The following is a 23802-nucleotide window of genomic DNA, read 5'->3' on the forward strand; positions in this document are numbered from 1 at the left end:
TGCTTACCATGAATACCCTGTGGCCCCAAATCGAGGATTTTTAATACAGACTCCTGCTGCCCCCTTAAAACCCAAAGGCCTTTTCTTTTTTCCCCCAGAGATGGACATCTTAAACATTAATCGTCATATCATCTGCTCACAAAGCAAGAATCCGACTCACACATAGGTTTGATGGTGCTTTTCGTACTTAATTTTACAACTTTTTTGCCCCTTCTGTTTTCCCCCAGTCATGGTATAATACTTCGCTTTAAACTGAGCCATAAAAACAGGACTCAACAGGTTTCCATTGAAGAGATAAAGATGCCAGTTCACTCTTCCATGCAGATTTCTGATGTGATCGTCTCCGGTGAAAAAAATAAAAAAAAACTTTCTGTGAAACAATGAGATTAATCACATCAGCAAAGATTTGTGCCTAATTTGTCACGGCAGCATTGAGATTATTGGTTGCAGACAAGGTTAACATGCACGTACGCACACACACACACACACACACACACACACACACACACACACACACACACACACACACACACACACACACACAAGCACACACAATCTTTCTCTCTTTTCGGCAAGTCATTAGCTCACCCCCTTACCCCCCCAACTCATTCGTCCTCTCAGCCAGCCTGTCACGCACACTTTATCGAAGCTCACGAACATATTCCATACCCTCTCCTCTTCCCTTTCTCTCTCTCTTTTTTGCACTATTGTCACGCTCACAACCCAACCCAGTTCCACACGAGCACAGTCAGATGGAAACCAGATGTTCACCAGATGTAGATAAGGGCAAAAGCACAACAGCTGAAGCACCTATTTTAGCTCAGCTGCAGGGAGGAGAAGCAGACAGCCCTCCTGGACTTATGAATGGCACATAAAATATAGCTTCACTTAAGTTTCTTAGTATATTCCATGCAGTTATTCACCATGCAGTCACATTAAGCCTATATGCATTTGCAATGATTCAAATTTTGCTTTGGTTTTATTTAATGTTTCATATTGCCTTGCAGTGACTTTTGCTCTAGTTTTGACATTGAATTAACCTCAGTAAGACCAAAACAAGTTCCTCACACACACACACACACACACACACACACACACACACACACACACACACACACACACACACACACACACACACACACACACACACACAGAGGCAGAGATAAAAACAAAGGATGGATTTACAGCAGCCTCGCTCCGCCCTTCAGCCTTCCTCCTCCCTCTCCCCACGCCCACAAATACACTCTGCAGAAACAATATTTCAGAAAGCACCGCCTCAGAGAACAGGCTGTTCTTGAAAGAACAAGTAGTACTTTAAGTGTACAGATAAAATGCAAAGTGGGAACACGCTGAGTGCACACTCAGGAAATGGTGCATGAGACACCGCAAGTCTGAAAAAATAAATCTTAGAGTCTCCTGTCTGTATCTTTTCCCCCCAACGCTAGCCCCTCGAGGAGCCCCAAAAACAAACAAAGTCAGGGTCTCTTTGGGCAAATTTCATCTTAGAGCCATTCACCGTGACGACCAAGTATCCCCCCCCCAGTGAGCAGCTCTAACTAGCTGCCACCCCAAACCCTCGGTCTCTCCAGACCCAAAGCAAACTCTCTCAGACTCGCTCTTTCAACATAGCACATATATGAAAATAGTATATGACTGACTCCCCCACTCTCTGTGACAACCCCACCTGTGGCCTCCACAAGTGGAAACTCCCATGGAAACTCCTCACATATTTTTCACTCACAAAGTTTTTTCTTTTCTTTTCTTTTCTTTCCCTTTTTTTTTTTTTACAGCACTAATGTCCTGATTTGATTTTAACTCCACCATTGGCTTTGAAGGTGTGTCACCATTCAATATTAATGTCCTGCTAAGAACAGATTTTATGGTTTGCAGAACAAAAACATGCAAGTTAAGGTGAAAACCAGGCAAATGAAGAATTTTAGATGCTAAATATAGCAGGGCTGAATACTAAGGGAATTACAGTCATAAACAAAGTTGTAAAAACTGCAGTTTTTACAACTTTGTGTCACTTAAGCCTTTGTAGGCTCCAATGATAAACTGCTGAACTTTACAGCATTAAAACAAGTGTTTAAAACTTGGTAGAAAATCAGTTTGGGTTTCTGTGAATAGCCGCCCCCCCCTCCATAAGCACTCTGAATGAGGTGATTTTTTTTTTCACATTCACCTGGAATAATTGCATTAGAGGCGTGGCAGGTCTGACAGGTGGATCTCACCGAGTAGGCTCGGCCTCATCCACTTGCCAGTAAACTGGACCCTTTTACTCTCTGTGCTACTGGACATTTTAAAAGGATTTTTTTTTAACTTCCTGTGTCGTAAAACGCATCCAAGAAGTTTTTGCATTAACTATTAGTCTAAAATGGTTTTCAGTCTCGACCACTTTCCTGCTAAATGTATGGGCTAAGTAGCTCATTTTGGTTTAAAGCAAATAAAACATTAAGTCTATTTTGTAACAATTGGTCACACTATATTTCAAAAAGGACAATTATCTGTGCTATTGTCACGGATTGCCGGGGCAAGCCGTGTGGAATGTAGAAAAGGACCCAAAGGGCAGCAGCTCTGGAGCAGGTGAGTGTTTATTTAACAAAAGAAAATACAAACAGCAATGGCGTGGGTGAAGGTGAAACAGGAAAACCTAAACTGGGTAAAACTAACAAAACAAACCAGAAACGAAGATGCAGAGGTCCGGGGAAATACATACGGGGAGACCGAGGGGAAACAACACAGACGAACCAGCAATTACTAAGACAGAAAATACAACTTAAATACACTCAGAGAACATAGGGAGATTACACACAGGTGGGAGACACAGCTGGGAGTGATAACCATGACGAGACTAGGGAGGCAAACTGAAAACACTCACATAAGACGCAGACCTTCACAATAAAACAGGAACTTGCACATGAAAGGACACAACCTAAGAAACGCGGACTAGATACAGGAACACACGGGCAGAACAGAGTAAACACTAACCAGAGGAAGAACAGAACCAAAATCGCGAAGAGAAAACACAAAACGCTGGGTCAAAAGGACCCAGGATCATGACAGCTATGGTCATAGGCTAGTCCTTAGCAAATAAGCAAGCTGGTTTCAAAATCAAATCATTTAGTGAAATCATTTAGGTTGTGCTTTAATTAACAGATTCTAATGAGTTAGCTAACCTAAAAATATTATTATGTTAATTAACAAACAAAGTTTGTTATATTTATTTTTGAAGTCTTTATGCTAAGCTAAGCTAACAAGGAAATAACTTCAGTTAGTAGTCAGTTGGTACGGATAAATGAGCTTCTCATGAACCTCACACCAAGACAGTAAAGAAGTATTCTCAAAAATTTTAGCTTATCACTGAACAGCTTCACAGTCACTGTATGTCGGTGTGTAATTTTGATGTGCACTAAAAAGTAACCACAATGATCTTCCAAAATATGTAGCTTTGTTCTCTAAACACAATAACTTTTCACCACCACCATATTACCTGTAATTCACCAGCCCGTCCTTACTGGAGCTGGCTTGTTATTATAATTTTTTTACTTTATGTAACATATGCACGGTTGAGGCCTACAGGTATCTTTGCTGCTTGTACAGCTTGTATGTTGGTGTAGATCCTTATCTGTTGCATGAACGTTTGTGTGTACACATTTGCACATGCACTTGTGAGCACACAAAAAAGCGTATATGCCCCGTAGGAAAACCGCTTAAAAGTCAAATGATTGTAGACTGTGTCATCGTACTGTTGAACTGTACAATTAAATTTAGATTTAGATCCATTTTCAAAACAACATTCAGTAAAGCACTGATTATTTCTCAAGCAGGCCCAAATCCTCTTTGACACCGTTGATGCTAATGTTACATAGACTTTTAATTGTTATATGCATGATGATGTAGGAGCAGACATACAGGGTACATACAGATATATATGTACATGTCTATGCTACAATCATTATAGTCAAATTTTGTTTCCAAAAAACAAAAATATTAATATAAATGCTTGATTACCATCATATTGCACAGGGGGTAGTTTCCTCATATACTCTACAAACGAGCTGTCTGGAGGTTAGCTTCTAGCTTATGGACATAAATGCAAACAAATGCAAGGCTGTAAGCAGGCAGCTGTGAAGCCTTATGTCAGTGATGTAACATGCAGACCAACTTCCCGTAATTCGCTGCCATTCCTCTACTTCTTGTGCAATTAAGTGTCTCTTTTTCTCCTTGCCTGCATTTTGTTGTGGTATGCTAGGAAATAATGACTGATGTAAACAATCTCCTGTCTGTGGTAAGCCTCTTCTCAGCGCTTGCTTCCGGAGCTGAAGGGTAGAAGGATGTGGAAACCCCCGCACTGCACCTGTGAACCAACAACTTCCTCTCACCAGTTTTTCTGTCCTCCTTATCTCTATGAAAGCATCCCCCTTCAATACAGACGCTTCCTGTTCAAACGAGACTGGCGTACGGTACGTGCCGTACATTCTTTTGGTGTTTTCCTCAGAGCATCTTCAGCACCAAAGCTTCAACGCTGGAAAATTATCTCTAGACACGCACCTTTCTGAAACCTCAATCTCATCCGGAATGAAACCAAACTGCATTTTAAGTTCTGCATGGCACAATATTTGGTAGTTAAAGCAGTACTTAAAATAATGAAGGCACAAAGGAACATGAGCCTAACCTCAGTGTGTATTGTAACACCTTCCTACATATGCTATATGTCAGCACGGGGAATAATGTGACCAACAGTATTTAATTGGTAATTTAATGTGATTCTGTGGTTTAGTGAAAGTCAGTATTAATTGTCAATATTATCAGATAAATGTGAAGGAGGTGTATTATAGGGTTCCTAGTGGACTCTCTGTTGTTTCCTTTGTTTGTGCACTGAATCAGTAACATTATAATAAAAAAAAAAGTCTGTATTCTTCTCTTTTTTGCAATCACAAGGCTCACCATGACAGTTTCCAGTCTTCTGACCAAGTCACATTGTACTATGATGACTGTTGTTTTACTAAGAGTGCTAATATATTCAATGGGCACTGACCGTGGAGCCGTTACAATGGGCTTAATGACTGCATATGCAACTGCAAAATAAAGCACAGGATTAAGAATGGGAAAAGGGGGCGGGCGCACCAAAACACACACACACAGGACTGTAGACAACAAGAAGAGGATTAGGAATTAAATGTGGAACAATAAGCTGACTGTAAATACAGGTCACAGAGCTGACAAAACAGTGAGGGATCATGCTGCTGAGGACTTATTGTCTGCTGCTGAGTCCTCAAATATTACAGTGTATAAAAAGGCCACCTCACACACAGATTAGTAGGGCATTAGGGAAGTGGGCCACAACCCTGACTGACTAGTGTTAAAATAAACGAGACCTAAAACAATGAATCATTAAAAAAAGAAACACTGTATCTTTCCATTAATGTGACAAAGATGCTTGGCTGAGGGGACACTCGGTCCCCTCATGTAAGTATTCATGCGACGGATATTTTTCAGTGCCAACCTTCTCCAGAAACGTGAAACGTAACCGTAACCTGACACTTTCTGGATGCTCTATGGAGCATGAAAGAAAGGCAGTTACTATGAAATGTATTGTTTTAACTTGTAGATCTATCTCTCCACCTAACTTTACACTCTGGATAACAGTTATTTCTAGTACAAATGGAAGAATTACATATGTGTAAACCAGACACTCAGGGTATAATTAACAGGAAATGGAGGGCCTTTTCTTCAATGGTACAATATTTTTGCCTTAAAGTCAGGCAGTTTAGCATAGGAGTCAATGTGATTGCTGTGAATGCTTTTCAAGGCAGGGTCAAGTCGCCATTTAAAGACCTTCACTTCTTGACACTGCAGCACTGGATGATGGTGCTGGGCTGGTACAAGCACAAGGCAGGCTAAGGCCAGGATGATACTTTCTGGGTTGGAGCAGGGTCTGAATGAAGTAAATTGAAGTAAAGTATATGAAGTAAACCAATTGCACATGCACCCCAGGCTTCAGACTTCAAAGGAGTATAACAGGAATGACTGCTTGCCTGTCGGGTCTCCAGCTCTCTCTGTCCGCCACAGAGTATAATCGAGGCCTTAAGGAGGTTTTGTGGTCGCCACACTGGTTGTGTCGCGAGCTATCTGTGACATCACCACAGCACGATTCATATCTTCACTGTGAGCGCATCAGATGGGATGCAGTATTCTGCTGAATGACAGGTCTCACCACAGAAACAAAACCTGTGTATCAGTACACGAGTGGAGAAAGTAGACCCCGGAAGAAAACATGGAGGTTTGTTTCTGTTTTCCATGGAAAGTGTCATCTTTTCAAGCTGTTACAGCATCTTCCTGTACATAATCTGGCAATCGCTGAGCTTCTGTACTGATATGCCATTGAATGTCTACGCAATAGAACAAAAAAAGGTACACAAATTGGTCGTTTCTTTTCTCTTTTGGTGTGTGCCACTCTTCGTGAGGATGATAGCAATCTAATGGACCCTTTAAAGTTGCATTCACACTGGAAATGATTCACTGGTTACCGCATTATTGACCAGAAGAGCTCATAAACCTCTGTCTGCATCTCTTACTGAAGGAGGGAAAGCATTACTTGTGTCAGACTTGAATAATTCATTGTGCTAAACAGTTTAAAAATAGTCCGTGTATGTGTTTGCAAATCCTTGAATAACCTTTGGGAGTGAGGGCCGTTGGCTGGCTAACAGGCCCCTTGGATGACTTCTATATTATGTCACTGATAAGCAATAAAACAGTAAATTTTTTGCCCATGTGAAGAGGCACTGCAGCAATAGGAAACGGGAGAGTACAACAGGAAAGAACAATAATATTTTTTAAGTTAAGGGAACAAATGATGTGTCAGAATAGGTGTCAGAAAGATAAAAGAAGCAAAAGGGATGCAAAAATACCACCAGTGCTCACTGACACTAAAAACTAAAATAGAAATAAAAGGAAGGCAGGCAGGAAATAGTGACGACAGTGATGATTTAAATGAATTTAGACTGTAGATGTCTGCGTGTTACAAGTCTATTGATGGATGTAACTAATTTCTCGAACAAGAGCCACACTGAAGGGGTCCCTGAACATCACTAAAATTACATCATATATAGACAAGTGGGAGGTATTCAAGTATAAAGTAAAAAGAAAACACTTGTATGGCAAGAAAGGGGTGGGGGCTCCAAATGAACTGCTCCGTGGTTTATCTGTAGTGTGAATGTGAAGCAACTCAACTACCACCTTTCCATAGCATTTTTTGCTTTGCATTCTGGGATGCGGCAGGGTACCATAGATGTGCAAAGGTCATTACGGTCTAGTAACTGGCTGTGAAATTAATGTAAATTTTCCATGTTCTCCAGTCCTCCAGAACACAGCATCGTCATTACTCTATTTACTTTTGTTGCTTCACCAGACACGTGTGGCCAAAACAGGCTGAACATCTTCACAAGGTTTGAAATTGCGCATTTTGGTTCACTTGGAATTCCCTTGGCTTTTTTTCTGTGTGAAAAGAAATCAAACCACTGGGAAAAAAGCATAAATTGAACTAAAGTAAAAGAACTATTTAAAAAAAACATGACTGTTAGGTCGTGTAAAACCACCCTAACATGCACGTTCTGTGGAAGGAACCTGAAGGGAGTTAAATGTAATAGATTTTAAAACTGGCAGAAACAATGTAATAAAACTGTGATATGGCACATAGTCTCAGACTATTTTTTTAACAGGGCTGGTACACGCTTTATCTTGAAACGTGACTGCGGTGTTGGCAAATCATCTCTAAAGATAACACCGGTCTCTAAATCTTTGGACATTATTTTACAATCTGAACTTCACCACCTAAAAGAAATCATTGGGATCAATAGATACATACCCGGCAAGAGAAACCCGATGCTTTACAAGAGCTGGATGGATAGAAATATAACTATTACACTCAGAAACATGTTTATGCTGAAAGGCTAACTTTGTATATTTCAATTTACTCCAACTTTTTTCTTCATGTTTATTTAGGGTGAAAAATCAGTTTTTGTGACTAGATACAAATGTAGGTGTTACTTTTTGTCATATACTGGATTCTGTTTACCATTATTTAAATCTCCTATCAAAACCACAACCAGTGGATTAGTAAAAACACTCTTATTTCCCCAAAACTAATGAATGGTTTTGATCCATCCAGTGATTTCTTCAACTGTAAAATTTGATTTTGAGTGCAATTAATGTGTTTTGTTTGTATGAAGGTGTTATTGAAACAACGGAACATCTCTTTGTTTTTGCACTCATGTTCAGTTGTTCTGGAAACAATTCATTGAATGGTACCAACAACAACAGCAACGTAGTATTATGTTTACTCCTATAATACATTATAACACCAAACAACCCAACAATGGGTCTACTGTTTGGTGTCCTCCTCGTTAATGGTTTACTCATTGAACCAAAGGTCTTTACTCACAAGCACAAAGTTTATCCAAGCTCCACGCACCCTGACTCAACTTTGTATCAAGTCCCAAAAGACAGAGAGTTATGCACGTTTTACATAAACAGATATATGATTTAATGTATTAAACACCTTATTAATTTGGTCAGCAGACAAATTGTCAATGAAAACATCATGTGTGATGGCATGCAGTACAATGTCACGTCGTTTTTTCAGAGCTGCAATTGCACAAGATTAAATCTAATTAATTTTCTTCAGGGTCAGAAAGCATTAAGTACATTATGTTCTTTTCAGTATTTATGATAATAAGTTGGTCAAGAGGTCAAGGGGAGAAGTAGCAATTGAGTTAAAAAACAAGTTCCTCTTTTACTAAATGCATTGAATCCTGTGAAGTAAGTTCAGGTGATTTATTTTTATTTTATTCCCTACTTGGTTGGAAATTTGTATTCAACTGGAAAAATGTAGGGCAAGTCCAAATGAGTCTGTCTGTCCAGCCCTGTCACGTTGCAGCTCAACGTGACTCGAGGATACGGGCACGTCGCCAAAATAAAACGTGATGCAAGCAAACACGGGAACTGTGTGTCACATTTGAGAGACGGAAAAGGGGAAATGGCGGCCACTGCCAAAATATTTGACCTACTTCTGAGCGCCGAGAGGGAGAAGCGAAACACAGCGCGGGGAGAGCGAAGAGGGAACAGGTTTGGGAAGAGAGCTGCGAGGAATTTCACATTTTCGCAAACATATCAGAGGTAAGAAGTTTGTCTTTATTAAAATGTGATACATTTTTATTAATCTATTTCCTGTAGCACGTTTATAGGTGTAGGTGTTTTTTGTGTGCATTTTTTTTTTGTTCCCAAAAGAAGTGCAACGTGCTTCATATTTTAATCACGCTAATAAACTATTATATCGTTACTAACCTCCTGGCTGCGCTCCAGCAACCTTGTTTTGGTGGCGACCACGTGACCGACTTCTCGAGTAAGGACGTCCCCTGTCTCTTCGCAGTCCATAACAAACAAGTCGCGGATAAGGGGACAGGACCGACCCACCCGTGGGTAGTGTTTGAGTGAAACTTTGCAGCGTGACAGTGTTTATGTCCGCGAGGGCTGTCACACAGCAACACCGTTAATTCCTCAAACCGGTGCGACAAAATAGCTGGAGCAGTCAAAGCGACACTTTTACCGGACTATTCTGAGATACTGACGCCTATGGTAAGATAAAAAATAATAATGTTTATAATACTAGTATTAATATTGCTGGTGGTCGTTATAGACATATATAGGCTAGTTTTTATTTTTCCTTTTCTTAATAAGATGCTAGCTTTGTTTTAATCTTTCTTTGAAGCTAACAGAGTTTGCTCGCCTCACTGCTTAAATGTAAGCGTTCTGTATGCTTTCGTAAGAAAAAATAGTGCGTGTGTGTTGTTTTATGTAGCAAGGGCGAAGAGACTAGAAAAGACATGAGGCTGTTTGTGTGTCGCATCTCATTGACCCACATCCTCGTTTAATGTAACTGCGTCACGAACTCTGGCTGCTCCCTTGTTAACCCGCAAAACCTTAAAAAATAACACCCACCGCTGTGCGTTTATCCGCAGTTTAATGCCAGTGTTATAGTGCTGCAAAGGAAATAAATGCATTTTAAAGTGGAGGGATATATATTTATTTATGTTTAGTTTGAGGAGTGGAGGATTTTTTTTCCCTCGGGGACACCGAGCATAGTAGAAACCTGACCACCAGCACACCGCGCCCACTTCATTTTCGACGCAAACAACTTTCTCTCAGGGAGCGCGGTCCTCTTACTGAACACAAAAACTGTTATGTGCCCGTTTTTTAAATGTTTTTGTACGGCAATGTGAGTTAAAATAGGTCATTGAAGTTATAAATATGTAATACGCACTCACTTAGGAACGTGTTTGAATTGTTGTGGTTTGGGACATTGTAACGGTTCCTGTGGGTGTGCAGGTGCCGTAAATGCATTTAAGTGTACGTGTGAAAGTATAAGCATTATAAAGTATTAGGTGTCAGACAGTTGCGCAACTCCCTCACCCCCCAACCCAGGGTCTAATTGCTGTCTTTCAGGCTTATCTTCGCCCGATAGAGTGCTGGTATGTTCAAGAGCAGAATAGGCGAATTTGTAAAGTGCGTTTTCACCTCTGGAAAAACAGTGTCTTAACGGAACGTTTCTAAATCAGTTATGCAGGCAGGGGGAAAAAAAAGGCAATTCATGACCACAAACCAATTTCCAGCGCTGGGCTCCCTTCCTGAGGGTTTTGACCTACATTTGCATGGGCAAAATCATTTAGTGTTTATGTATTTATTTTAGCTTTAGGTCTGCCTTCAGGGAGGAAAGACAACTTTTTACGCTGCATTAAGTGCGTGGCAATAACTGCCTATCCCAAATACCATGTTTGTTCTTTTTAAGCCCCGGGAAGTTAGTTGGAGTTGTTTGTAAAATGTTAACTGGGTTTGGCTGGGAGTTGGAAACCAGCGGAGGCTGTGCTCAGAATTCATCAGTCTGCCTCTAATGAAATGTCACAAATGCAGGGGAAACATTTTTTTGTCGACCTTCTGACCATTACTGTCGACCTTTGGCCTGTGAACACCAGAGCAGGTTGCTGGAGATTTATTTGGCGTTAGCTCATGTACCTGTTGCTGCAACAGTTACTCAGCAGGTGAGGGCACATGTGTGTGTGTGTGTGTGTGTGATCACATAAAACATGTGGGCGCCCAAGAGGCCGATATGGGTGAGGGCGGGAGTTTAGGTGTTCAAAAGCTTGAGTGTGTGCGTGTGTAATCTGTGCCAGTAAAACCTCAGATCACACCTCATTTGGAACTCCACTGGACTAATATATCCATGTGTGTTTGCTCTCTGATAGGGACATGGCGATGGCCTCTAAATCAATAGCGGAACCAGCTATGGAATCTGACCCAGAGCTTTCGCGCCTGGGAGGCATCGAGGCCTGGAAGTTGAAGGCGGGGCCGGTGCGGAAGAACCTCTTTGGGCCCGTGGATCACCAGCAGCTGCAGCAGGACTTCCAGCGACTGTTCTGCATGAGCGTGGAGGTGGCCAACAAGCGCTGGAACTTTGACTTCCAGAGCGACGTGCCGTTAGAGGGCTCCAACATCCAATGGGAGGCACTAAGGTGTCAGGACGTGCCGGCGTTTTACCACAGCTGCACGGTTCGACCGCTGGCGAGGTCTGGAGCTGAGAAGACAAAGGAGAGACGGCGGACGTCGTCTTTGTCGGGCGAGGGTTCGCCTGGGTCGAGCGCCTCGTCTGGGTCTGGGGACGAGTACCTAGAAGTAACCACTAGGGGGTGCTACCGGATCCAGCGAACGGGGAAACGCAGACAGGCTGCGATCACAGGTGAGTTTGCTGGATTAGCTTGATTAAGACAAGGAAAGTTAAACCTCTGTGGTCACACTCATAACTGATTTCCACTCTGTTCTCTCACTCTGCAGATTTCTTCAAGGTAAAGAAGAGGAGGCTCCTGCATAACAAGGCTTCCTCTCGGCAGTAGAAAAAGCACAATGAGCGGAGGATCACCAAGTGGTCGACATCCCTCCTCACATCACCTCATATGCATCACATGTAGATATGTAGCAATATGCAAGTGACTGTCCACAAGCTCATACATGCATGGGCTTAAAAACTTCTGACACCACATACCTTTATAACTCAGCACAAGGAAGCTACCATTGCCCAAGTAAATTAGACTCTAGAAATCGGTTTTTGTGGATAGCTAGAAATAATAATAATAATACTGTATACTCTTCATACTGTTAGCTTTTTTTGTTAACTATACTGTGAAATCATTCTGAATGCACTCTCGCAGGATCCAACAGAAAACAGGCTCTAGTTTGAAGAGGTTAATGTTCTTCTGAACGTGCCTTAAGTAGTATTTGACCTCAGCCCTTGACCTTTTTTTTTCTCCCCACCCTCCCTCTTGCTGCAAGTCATAAGTGATTTTCATTTGACAAGTTTAGCCTTTAGTCTAACCCCACAGCGCGTGGGGTCAAAACCTCGCCCGTAGTTAAAATGTGGTGACGTGACTGGGATCAACCTTTGGGGCAAAAGGTCAGCGGTGGAGGTTTCTTAGGGAATGTGGCTGTACGTCAGGGTTTTAAATTATAATAATGTTTCATATATCACTATTTATTATTCAGATTGATAAAAAAAATAAAGTGTAAAAGCGAGGTAATTAAATTACAACTTAGACTACAAGCCCTTATGGCTCATAAAACACTCCACCGTTGCCACTTAAAACTATCTGAAACCATCAAAACACAGCAAAAAAAAAAAGTACAAACTATTTCCCCTTTTTTTTGCTTTATATTATTAGCATCTTTTTGGCAACAGACTATAAACATATCTTAATGGTTGGCTTAATGCGAATGTAGTGTTTTTATCACTGTGGTGCAGCTCAGAGGAACCAAATCTTCTGGTTCTACCGTTTAACTTTTTTTTTTTAATATATAAAAAAGTGTCACATTTTCTGTTGCTGTGCAGTTGTATAAGGCTTGTATATAGAAGATACATATATGTATGTGTGAGTGTGTCAATGTTTTTTCTCCCCTTTTATTTTGTTTTTTCATTCGTTTTAAAAGTTGCGGCAGCTGATGCAGTCCAACCAAAGGATTAAGTTGCACACTGTTTGAGCGATCAGTTGTGGGTTACAGAAAGTCTCCAACACTTTAAAAACAAAAAGAGTTTTTCTGTTGTGATCCGTTACTGCATGTTTTGTGACTCAAATAGCATGCGGCTTGCCCTAGCTACAGTGATTCTAATTTGTATAAGGGTAAAAAGCCATAGCCTGGGTTTATCTGTTGTAACTACCTCATCATAAAATTCAATAACACAAATATAAGAAAATCAGAAAAAGACAAAAAAAATCAATCAGTGTAGCTCAGGTTGTTTGTGTCTACAGGCATGAAAGAGAGACAGACTCAACGAGGGGGAAGTTGTTATTCTGTTGTGGTAAAAACCTGTTGCTTCGTGTCGGGTTTCTCATCAGGTGAAAGAGTCAGTGTGTCATAGGGCCGTGCAGAGGAAACTCGCCGAGGGGCGGTGTGGGGTTAGCTTTTGTTGTTGTTCCCTTTACTTTGCTTTGACACCATTCCCAAAATACACATGAGGAAAACAACAAGGGTCAGATTTAACCAGAACAAGAGGAAAAAGGTCTCAGATCCTATCTGGATCAAAGGATTTCTGCATCCAGATGATGAGTGGTCTGTAAGTGCCCCCCCTCCAGAGTGTGTCTGTCTCTCTTTCATGACTCAGCTGCCTCACCATGAAAGTAGTTGTTTATAATCATGTTGGGTTTGACTTCCATGATTTTGCACAACTGTTTTTCACACATTTCATAAAAGCAGAAATTGCTTCTTCTTTCTTTTTAAAATCTTTTACTTTATCTCTGTGTAAGTTTGAATGTGCATCTGTTTTCTCAGCGTGTTTGTAGTAACTTATTTTCAGTCTTTGTCATTTGTTTTCAGAGGGACATCATTTTAAATTCCCCATTCTTTCTTGTTGTTTTGGTTTAGTTTTGTTTTGCTGTAACTAACTAATTGTTTTTCTTTGAAACCATATCATTGCACTACTTTAAACATTTTTGACAAAGGAACTACTTTTTTTATGGTAATCTTCAAAAATAAGGAAAAAAAAAATTCTTAAAGAGAAACAGACATGGAGTAGATGTGTCCAAGCAGATCTGCCATGTTGTTGAACGTGGCTTCTAACGGTTAAGCAGCATTTTGTAGCTTTGCTCCTCAAATCCACTAAGAGGAAAAATAAAATAAAATCTAAGAAAAATTTGGACAGAAATAGAATGAATCTCTAGTGTCTCACTCTGCTCAAGCAACCGCTGCTTTCCTAACTCACCTGTCGCAGCTATATTAAAAGGTAGTGCATACTTTGTATATGCATGAATGTATGACAATATTTCCATACGATTTATAATAATTTTTTTTAAACTGTAATTTAATACTGGTATATGTATCTTTGCAACATGTAAGAAGTGTAATTAAAAGAGATTAATTGTTGAGTTGAATGAAGGCTGTTGGTGTTTTAATGTGCTTCAGTCAGTTAAATGTTTATGAATTATATGGATATAAACTGAAATTACCAGCACAACACTTGTTTCTGCTTCAACAGGAAAGAAAAGGGAGTGAAGGTTTAAGTTTGCATTCAGAGCACCCCCTGGTGGATTTGATACAACACTGCACAGACAGCAAACCATGAAATAAAAATTGCATTTATTTAAAACAAAAAACAGTTACATTTGTTAAAAATTATATGGAATCTCATATGATTTTTTTTATTTTCAAGAGACAAAGAAAATTTCTTAGCATGATAAAAAAAATTGCAATAGCTATTCCTAAATGTGCTTTACACAATCCTATATAGCTACATGCAAATGTGCAGCTAAATTAACCATCTTAACCAGAACAAATTGCCCACCTTGCAGATACCACTGCATCTAAATTAAACATATTTACCTACACTGGCTGTTAAAACCTAAATCTGGACATAACCTACATGGATTTACAGTTAAAAATCAGTTAAAACATATGCAGGGCTCCTGATGCACACAGGCAAACCTTTCCACCATGGTAGTGTGTTTTACAGAAATAAGGCATGCTATGCTGTTAACACAGAGTTTAAGAACATTTCTGCCCGTGTGTGCAAGTTAAGACACTAAAACTTAAGATGTCAACATTCGAGCAAACAGTAAATGGAAAAGGGAAAAATGAAAATCACATGTACACAGAATGAAGAGAACCAGCCCCCTGCCATGAAAAGACTTTACAGTACAACATTAAAACACAATTACAAAAAACTGTACACAGGTGAGATAAAATGGCAGTGATCTGGAGCTTTCCCAGACCTCTAAAAGTGATTTATTAAAATGTTTTAAGGCTTGTGCCTGATTACTGTGAGAAGAACATAGTGCAATATTTAAAATGACTAAAATATGATACATATCTACAAGAACTGATTACAGAGTTCTACTTTACAATCACTGTTCACATTCCTTGGGCATTAAGCTTTCTCAAAGAGTCTGATCTTTACGGTAAGAAGCTCTAGTTTCTATATTTGGCAACACTGATTCAAATACATCAACATTCACATCCATTTAAAACCTTAAAATATACACATTAGTACATTCTGGGATGTTTTACAAAGCCCTGAATATACAGAACAGTGCAACCTGTTGTGGTTTTTTTCTTCTTAAGGCAAGGACTTCAGCTCAAACTCCAAATCTTACATGCACTGTAAGTAGCATCATCTTTCAACAACCACAAAATCACACCAGACCTGATTACAGTAAAAACTGATGGTGGTTAAGATTTCTTACAGCTGCCGTTGCCGCGCTCGCCTCTCTGTCCACATGGCCCGCAGCTCTCTAACAAGCAAGGGAGTGATGAACACAATGCTGCCCGCAGTCTGTAACACGAAGAGAAGAAGCCTTAAGCAACAAGCGCAAACTGTATATAAAAGATGGATGGAATGTCTTGGACTGAAAAGTGTAACCAGGTGTCATGCTTCGTGACGGTCAGCAGGGGGAGTTTATAAGAAATCCAGCTTACATCTCACTTGATTTACGACCTCGGTAAACACCTTTCTGATTAATTCAAAGTTAAAGTCTTATTTAACACATTTTGTCCTTTTAAGGATAAGAATTATCTTACCATGACAATGAAGAAGTAGAACACGCTCATCCAGCCCAGCTTGCTCTCTATCAGAGACACCAAGTACTAGAAGACGAGGGAGAAAATGGTCAAATTAAAGGTCAGTCTGATCACTCGTGTGTATACAGTCAATGTCATAGCTGTGTCACAAAAAGGCATCAGTGGAAGCAAACATGCTCTCATGCTGCCAAATTCATTCTGTTTAATTCTCCAATTTGATTTTTTTTTCATCTTTACCTGTCCTGCAGCAGCTCCTATACTTCCAGTTCCATCCACTATACCAGTGACAGTAGCCAAGGCCTCCTTACTGCCCCTCAGAGCATCCTGCCTGCCAAGGTCAGCAGATATGGCCGAACTGATTATGTTGGACGGCCCACCAATGAAGAGTCCGGTAATAGCTAGCAGCACACCGTTTATCACCTGGTCATTAGGTGATCCTGAGAGAGTGGATTTTAAACGCAAAATTAATCGTGTGAATTTTAAACCTTACAGTGTTATTGTGAGTTTGACGCCTTGACTCATGAAATGCAGTTTTTTTTGTTTTATTATTATGAAGAAGAAGATATCAGATCGTGAGCTGTTGTTAGATGACGTGCATGTACTTACGGCTGTATCCCACCAGGGCTCCGATTGCCAGCATCAGACTGACGACCAGCACCGGCGCTCTCTTCCCCATAAAGTCAGAGATCAGACCCTGAAATGTTCCTCCTGATACAAAAAATAGCATGATCAAGGCAAATTAGGAACTGACAAACTGCAAAGTTATTTACCAATGAATACATTACACGTGGGGCTGCATACATTACAGCTCCACTTTAGGACCCTGCCAAAAATAAATAAATATTCACACCACACATTATTTTGTTTAAACCACCATTAAGTACAGCAAGGATCAAAATCAGCCGTGCCGCACACCTGTCGAGGGCGTACTCTGCCTCTCAACTTATGACAGCTGGGATGGCCTCTAGCCCCGCCCCCTACACTGAATTAGACAAGTGGAAGAAAATAGATGGATGAAGGATCCAAATCAAGTTATGCTTATCTGATGGTGCCCCCACCTCCAGAGGCTGCATGCCCCACCGTTAGAGAACCACTGCACTACTATAAGTTGTGATAATAACATTCTATTATTAAGCATCATACAAAATGATGAGTGATAAGTGATTTTAAACAGGACCTTTACTGCTCATTACCAGCTCCAATGGTTTTATTCTTGGACTCTATAAGAGCAGCTTTGCTTTGATCCCAGCTCCAAACAATCTCACACTGGTCCCCAGCTCATCAGTTCTCTGAAACAAGCTGTTTTAGTTCCTCTCCTTACATACTTCCTTTAAGCAAACTTTGCCCTGATTGGTTGCCCCTCGCAAACAAAGTGTAAAGAGCGGGAGGGATCTGAGATGACCATATCAGGACTATGGTTGCACAGCCAAAAGTCGGGAAAAACATTTCTGGAAAGAGTGTTCAGAGAAGCCTGAGTGTTTAGTCACAGGGATGACTGACTGTTTCTTTCAAAATAGAAAGTCAAACCTCAGTTTTATAACAGAACTTTTTTCTTTTTCAAGCAGCTGCTTACCGATGATTCCTCCGACATCATACCACACAGACAGGCGGTCGGCCTGGGCTTCCTTCCACTTGTAGTTGTTGCTCAAGTAGAAGGGAAGCCAGAAGAAGAAGGAGTAGTTGACCAGCTTCAGACATGCATAAGCCAGGGAATACTGCAGTGCAAGCGAGACAAAGTCATCACACTATAAAAACATTGTTATATAGTTTTATATAGTTCGTCTTCTTCACACTCACAGGCAACACCCCAGGAAGACAGAAAGCCTTTAAGAAGCCGATGGCCTGTGGAGACTCAGCTGGAGGCTCTACAGGCTGCTCGACAGACTGGCCTCGCCTGCTGTACTTCTCCACCTCATCCTCCTCGTCGCTCATCAGAGGCTTGTGGCTGTCTGTGTCTGTCTCAATGGGGCTGAGTCCAGTTTCTGACTCCAAGCTCAGACCTGACACACACACACACACATTAAAGGAGACCATAAGTTTAATCAAAAGTTTAGCTTATTCAAACTGTTTCAACTTGAGGTAGAGACGAGTTCACACCTCTCATGGAAAGAAGTTATAAAAAGTAAAGATACAAAGTTGATGGTATTTCAAAACAAGCTGAAACCTGATCACATAGTATATGCACCAATGTATTAAGAAGAAATGAGGGTTATAAATTTTTAAGCATTATGGAGAATATGAACACATATGCAACATTCTGGGAAGTACTTTGAGTCACCTTAATATATTTAAAGCATGCAAAAACAAAAAAACAAGCAAACACCCTGCAAATTTTTTACATTTTTAACATCTAACTTGCTTCCTGAAGTCCTTACCAACTTCCTTTGGGGAGGTAAGCAGGCCGAAGAACACGACCACCCCTCCCGCAAACTGCACAACAGAGGTCACCAGGAAGGCGTACTGCACACAGCAACAGTCAGCACATTATTTCAGTGCTTAGTTGTTGGCAATGTTAAGTGGGGCGGGGGGGGGGCGGCAACAATAAAACATGTTTGTCTATGTGTGCTTCACCTCATATCCATATTTGAGAACACTGGAAGCAAGGAAAGCACCCAGGATGTTGCCTACAGAGGCGCATGCACTCCACAGGCCAAACACAAAACCACGACTGAAAAAGAGATAAATGGCATTAAGTTTATTTATAGAACAGCTTTAAGTATTTTTTACTCTGTCACTCGCCGTTTTTAATATGAGCAGAATATGCCCTGCTGCAGAGCAAAACTGGGTCTAAATAGGCCTATGTTCTCACTGTGGCACCAGTGAATAGAGGCTATTGATGGCGAGTGTGAGCATCTGTATTTCCATTTGGGCGTGTATGATGAAGGTCGACTTGGCAAATATGAGCCTGACTAATATTTCTGGGTTGGACAGATGCTGTGTCTGTGATCCAAACTCATCTGGCAGCCGTTAAGGCAAAGATAATGACATTCACAGAAATGACACGCACCCCGCCTTCCCGAACCAGTTGCCCATGACGGCCACCACGCAGGGCCAGACGGCCGACTGCAGCAGGCCGTTCAGCACCCACAGGCTGCTGTACAGGTAGATGTTGTAGATGTGGAGCCATTCAGTCAAAGTGCCAAACACAAACTCCTGCAGAAACATGCACAGCTGTCTTGAGTGTTTGGTGTTATAGTTGTCAGAAACTTTACTTTTTGTGTGGATTTTATACAGATACCAGCAATGATTAATGCAAAAACCACCACCCTAATAATCAATCATATAATTCTGTACTATGTACTAACCACTGCAGCAGAGCCACACAGGCCGAAGCAGAGCACATAGCGGAGGTTCACTCTGTCTCCAATCATACCACTCAGATACAGACCCTGTGTGGACAAGAACAAAAAAATGGAGAAAATAAATAAATAAATAAAAGTCTGATCTGATTTTGTTCAAATTACAGGCATAATGTACTTTCTCAGTGAGTTCCAAGAACAAATCTGATACTTAGTGTTACAGAGATGTGCTGGCCTTTGTTTTACTCTTATCATAATCCACACAGGTCACCAGATGGTTCAAATGATTTCCATTCCTGAGTAAATGCAGGCCCAACTTGGCACGGGGTCGATACACAAAATTATCTTCTGCTCACAGTTTTACCAATTTGTGTGGCAGACGCATCCTAATAAACAATGAAAATCATGTACTCACCACTGCATATGAGAAGAGGAAGATGGAGTCCAGAATCCCCAGAAACAGAGTGGCCTGCTTTTCATCCTCAAACAGACGATTATCCTGCCAGGTCTGGGACAGTCAGAGAAAACGTGATTGTGCAGAGTTCATACAGGCTCTTAGACCAAGGACGTGACTATAAAAGTTTTGCTTTTGTGCATCAGGGATTAAGTTAAACTGCAGAGAAGCTAAGTGTGCACATTGAAAAACAATAACACACAAAAAAAAGTAAAAAAAAACAAAGGCTTTACTTTGGAATTGTGGCCAGCCAAAAATATTTCTGACTTATTTTAATTTCAGCGTTGTATATGTGGGAGACACATTGTTCTGTGCTGTATGCTCATTACCTCGCCAGGCGAGAAGTCAGGTGAGCTGTCATTAAGAATGAAAGGCGTCCACTGAGCTGAGATGCTCACTTTCACATTGCTGAATGTCTTCCTGGACGCATGCAGCAACACGTAGCTGGAAAGACAGAAAGCAGTTTTACTCAGAAAGGAATGACAAAATATATGTGGACAAACATTTACTGAAAGTGCAGCGCAGTTATTTCATTCTTATTTAATATGATGGATCAATTAAAGGTTACATTTATGAGTTTTGAACATGCTTTTTGTTTTGAACACGGATTTTTGAGGGCTCTTGGGTACAACAGCTCTCTACTTGTAAATAAAAAGGTAAAATTCCAAAGTAATGTCATTTCAGCTGTGCAAGAAACACTGAAATTACATACTTAAAAATGAAAATGAAAAAAAAAAACCCCAAACAAAATCCACTTCCAAAACAACTGAATGCTTAAGCCAAATTTATGCTTGTAATAAAGATTTCATGCACAAATGTCCGATGCCATGGCAACAGCAATTGCTCTATATGACTTTTACTTGAACCAAAATAAAGCAAAGCCTATTATATGATACACACTGTCTATTTAAAACGACATTAATTTCTTTGGTAGATTTGTTAAATAAAAGAAAACTAAAACTAAACGTTAGTAGCAAAAATAGGGTTACAGCGAACAACTAATAAACCTCCACAGTGAATAGGGATGTGCATTTCCATGCATATGATTTGATCAAAAATTGTTAAAAAACAAACAAGAAAATGAATACATTTATTTTTTCCTACACTCTAATGTGTTTCAGAGTATGATAATAAAACAAGACAGATAAATCTGAGCTGATTTAATCTCTCATAGATCTTTAACTTGACCTCACAGCTCACATGCATTCACACTGCATTAACTATATGGCTAGATTGGACTTGCTGGGATTAAAACTGCTGCAAAAAATGTGTGTAAATTCCATCATTCCAGATACAGTTTCAAGTTTTCAAGTTTGTGCAGCTCTTGTCAGTGTTCTGTTAGTCTGTGGATATCTCATGTAGCACAATGTTATCTAGACACCGGCACAGGATGACATTTGCATTCCTACTCAAGGCTTACAGGAAGTTCTATAGGGCGGGGTGACTCCAAATTACCTAAAGAAGGTGAGAAGAAAGACAACCAGATGATGATGAGTGTACTGTGACAGAGAGGCACAGCATGATGGAGGCATCACAGGAGCGGCCAAAACAAGAAAGAGGAGGAAGGTGTTGGTGAAGGTCTTCGAGGACAGGGAGGGGGTTCAGCTAGAGTCTTCCACTATACCACATGGGACAAACACATCACTAGACGTGCCTGGAGAAGAAAGAAAGCCAATGTCAAACTAAATAACGTATTTTTCATTCAGCACTGATTATAGGACAGGGCTGCAGACACAGACCACAGGGGAAACTCCTCTGATTACATAAAGAAGGCAGATTTTACAGAAGCCTATGGGAAAACAACCCCTCAGCTCCCCTTATCTATCACCTGTGTAAACACTTTCCTTATGAGCTTATGGCTTCAGCAGACAGTCACAAGTTTTATCTAATAAAACACACTGTTTGTGTTGTAAATTTTTATCCCAACAAAAGTGAAACACAACGATAAAGCAGGGTTTTCTTTAGGCAAGGCCTAACAAGACTGACCAGTATGGTGCTCGGCCCTGGTTTTAAAACCAGGATGGGTAACATCACTCTGTTCAAAGCTTCACACCAATACACCCTGACCTCACTATCCATATGGTGGGTACATCCAGCTATCATATACAGTCTATAGTTCAATGGAGACTGTGGGATAAATATTATTGTGGCTCATTAATTCGTTTCAAGTCTCTGATAATTCCAATATGGCAGCCAGTCAGTACTTCTTGTTAAAGAACTATGTCCCCATAGGTTAAAAGATAAATATGAAGTAATGCACCTCGTCTGAAAGCTGGGATTTGTGTGTTGCCTTAAAAAAAAGAGGGCTCAATGGACCCAGTGTACACTGACTGTCTTCATTCCATCCTGTTCAGCTGTAACACTGCTTTGCTTCATCTTTATAGCGCTCTACCAGAATACACGGACCGAAATGATGGCAAAACTCTGGTGAGCTGCTGATGACCTGCTTGCTTAGCATGACTATTTTAATGCTTGGACCAATTTCTCGAAGTCAGTTTGAGATCTGAGTTTTCTAACTCTCGACACATTTGATAAAAGTGGTCGAAAGCAGGTGTGAAAAATAAAAATGAAAGTCACTTCGAGTACTTGACACGGGAAATCCTGAGGGGCCGGTGTTGTGCCAAAAAGTGATTGCCTGCCAAAAACTGATTTCCGGTATTTGCCAAAAACTGATTGCTCGTATTTCAACTGCTATAAGTAACTTGTTGGGCTATAATATGTGAAACATATGTAAAATGTATCCCTTGTGGATGACATAAAGTCATCTTGAGCCACAAACAACATTCGTGTAACAAGGTAGAAGCCGCAATCAGTTTTTGACAGTGACTTTTATATAACATTTATTTATGCAGTTACAAAAATCTCATTAACATAAAAAATGTCTTTTGTAAGAGTAAGTTGGCCAAGAGGACAGCAGACATGGCAGCAAATATTACAATAGTTCTGTAAAATTATTTTAAGTGGGGATAAAGGACCGGATTGGTTATAATGTAAGTACAATAACACATACTTGAAAAACAGATAATTTTTTAATTCTATATATAACCCCTTTGTAAACCCGAAGCCTATTTACCAACATACGTAAAGATATTACACATAAAAAATACACAGAAACATTGGAAATCAGTTTTTGGCAGTATTACACAGTATCTACAATAGTTTGTACACCCTTGTTTAAACTCTAGTTTTAAACTAGATGCAATACAAAAACAAAACTCTGTAACAGTGGCAAATGAGGTGCATGGGAAAGTTTAATCATGGACACCTCTTTTCATTCATTTTGCTGTTATAGAACCTTCATATAGGACAGAAGTGTCTGACAAGCTCCCAGAAGACAAAAAGGATCTAACAAAAAATTGTCTGCAGTGTGGGCTATGCTGTGCACTTAATACAGCACACTGGAGGAATATGACCGAGACGTGCTGTGCTGACAAATTTCGATAGCTCGGAACAGACGGGCTTTTGTTTTGAACTAAGCAATCACAATTTTATGGACTCCGTGGTTAAATAATGATTTACGTCTTCGTGGATCAACGACACATCTTGCCACTGAAGTTATAAACCCTCCACTGTTGTTCTGCCAACCGAATTAACGTTTATTTTGTGAAAAGAAGCTACTGCCACACCTACAGAGCAGTTTCTCTCCACCTCGGCTTTCTTAGTAACAAGCCGCATACTGGTTCGAGCCTTTCGAGTCAATTCCGGGTTCGTTGCGCCTTTAAAATCACCACAAACATCTCCGAAAAAACAGCTGACTGCTACTAACTCTTTGAAAACAAAAACATATGCTGACCTTTCAGCTCTGAGTCCCGTTGGCTAGCTTGCTCTTGATGAAGCGTCAGTTTTGTGTTTACTGTGTGTTGCCCCGTCACTCCAAACGTCAACTCTCTCAGAGCGCCAAGGCGCGCTGCTGCCGCCAGTAGGACAGGAGTGGAA

General features: G+C 40.5%; 3 protein-coding genes across 4 annotated transcripts in view; 1 reads left to right on the plus strand and 2 right to left on the minus strand.

Moving 5' to 3' along the window:
• The window catches only part of LOC113009064 (suppressor APC domain-containing protein 1), a 26376-nt gene extending 16903 nt beyond the window's left edge, over window positions 1–9473 (minus strand). Inside the window, exon 1 of the mRNA XM_026147130.2 lies at window positions 9346–9473. Within this exon, the coding sequence (XP_026002915.2) occupies window positions 9346–9435 (90 nt within the window). The 5' untranslated portion in view covers window positions 9436–9473. The remainder of the gene's footprint in view (window positions 1–9345) is intronic.
• On the plus strand, window positions 9014–14471 carry cdkn1d (cyclin-dependent kinase inhibitor 1D). Of its 2 annotated transcripts, none has more exons than XM_026147128.2 (3): window positions 9014–9177; window positions 11301–11791; window positions 11887–12200. In XM_026147128.2, exons 1-3 carry the CDS (start codon window positions 9038–9040, stop codon window positions 11943–11945), a joined length of 690 nt encoding a protein of 229 aa, XP_026002913.1. In that variant the 5' UTR covers window positions 9014–9037; the 3' UTR covers window positions 11946–12200. The 2 variants fall into 2 exon arrangements, with proteins under 2 accessions (XP_026002913.1, XP_026002914.1); XM_026147129.2 differs by lacking the exon at window positions 9014–9177 and adding an exon at window positions 9494–9636 and having other exon boundaries at window positions 11887–14471.
• Window positions 14472–14659: 188 nt separating this feature from the next.
• On the minus strand, window positions 14660–23790 carry slc37a3 (solute carrier family 37 member 3). Its single transcript, XM_026147138.2, has 14 exons — window positions 23660–23790; window positions 21322–21520; window positions 20196–20310; window positions 19828–19920; window positions 19419–19502; window positions 19121–19266; window positions 18685–18781; window positions 18489–18573; window positions 17911–18113; window positions 17687–17828; window positions 16720–16821; window positions 16351–16550; window positions 16114–16179; window positions 14660–15868 (listed from the first exon to the last, which is right to left on the minus strand). Exons 2-14 carry the CDS (start codon window positions 21396–21398, stop codon window positions 15776–15778), a joined length of 1503 nt encoding a protein of 500 aa, XP_026002923.2. The 5' UTR covers window positions 21399–21520; window positions 23660–23790; the 3' UTR covers window positions 14660–15775.
• Between the last annotated feature and the right edge of the window lie 12 nt (window positions 23791–23802).

This window comes from Astatotilapia calliptera, chromosome 17 (genome assembly GCF_964374335.1).
Source record: "Astatotilapia calliptera chromosome 17, fAstCal68.1, whole genome shotgun sequence".
NCBI classification, from domain to species: Eukaryota; Metazoa; Chordata; class Actinopteri; order Cichliformes; family Cichlidae; genus Astatotilapia; species Astatotilapia calliptera.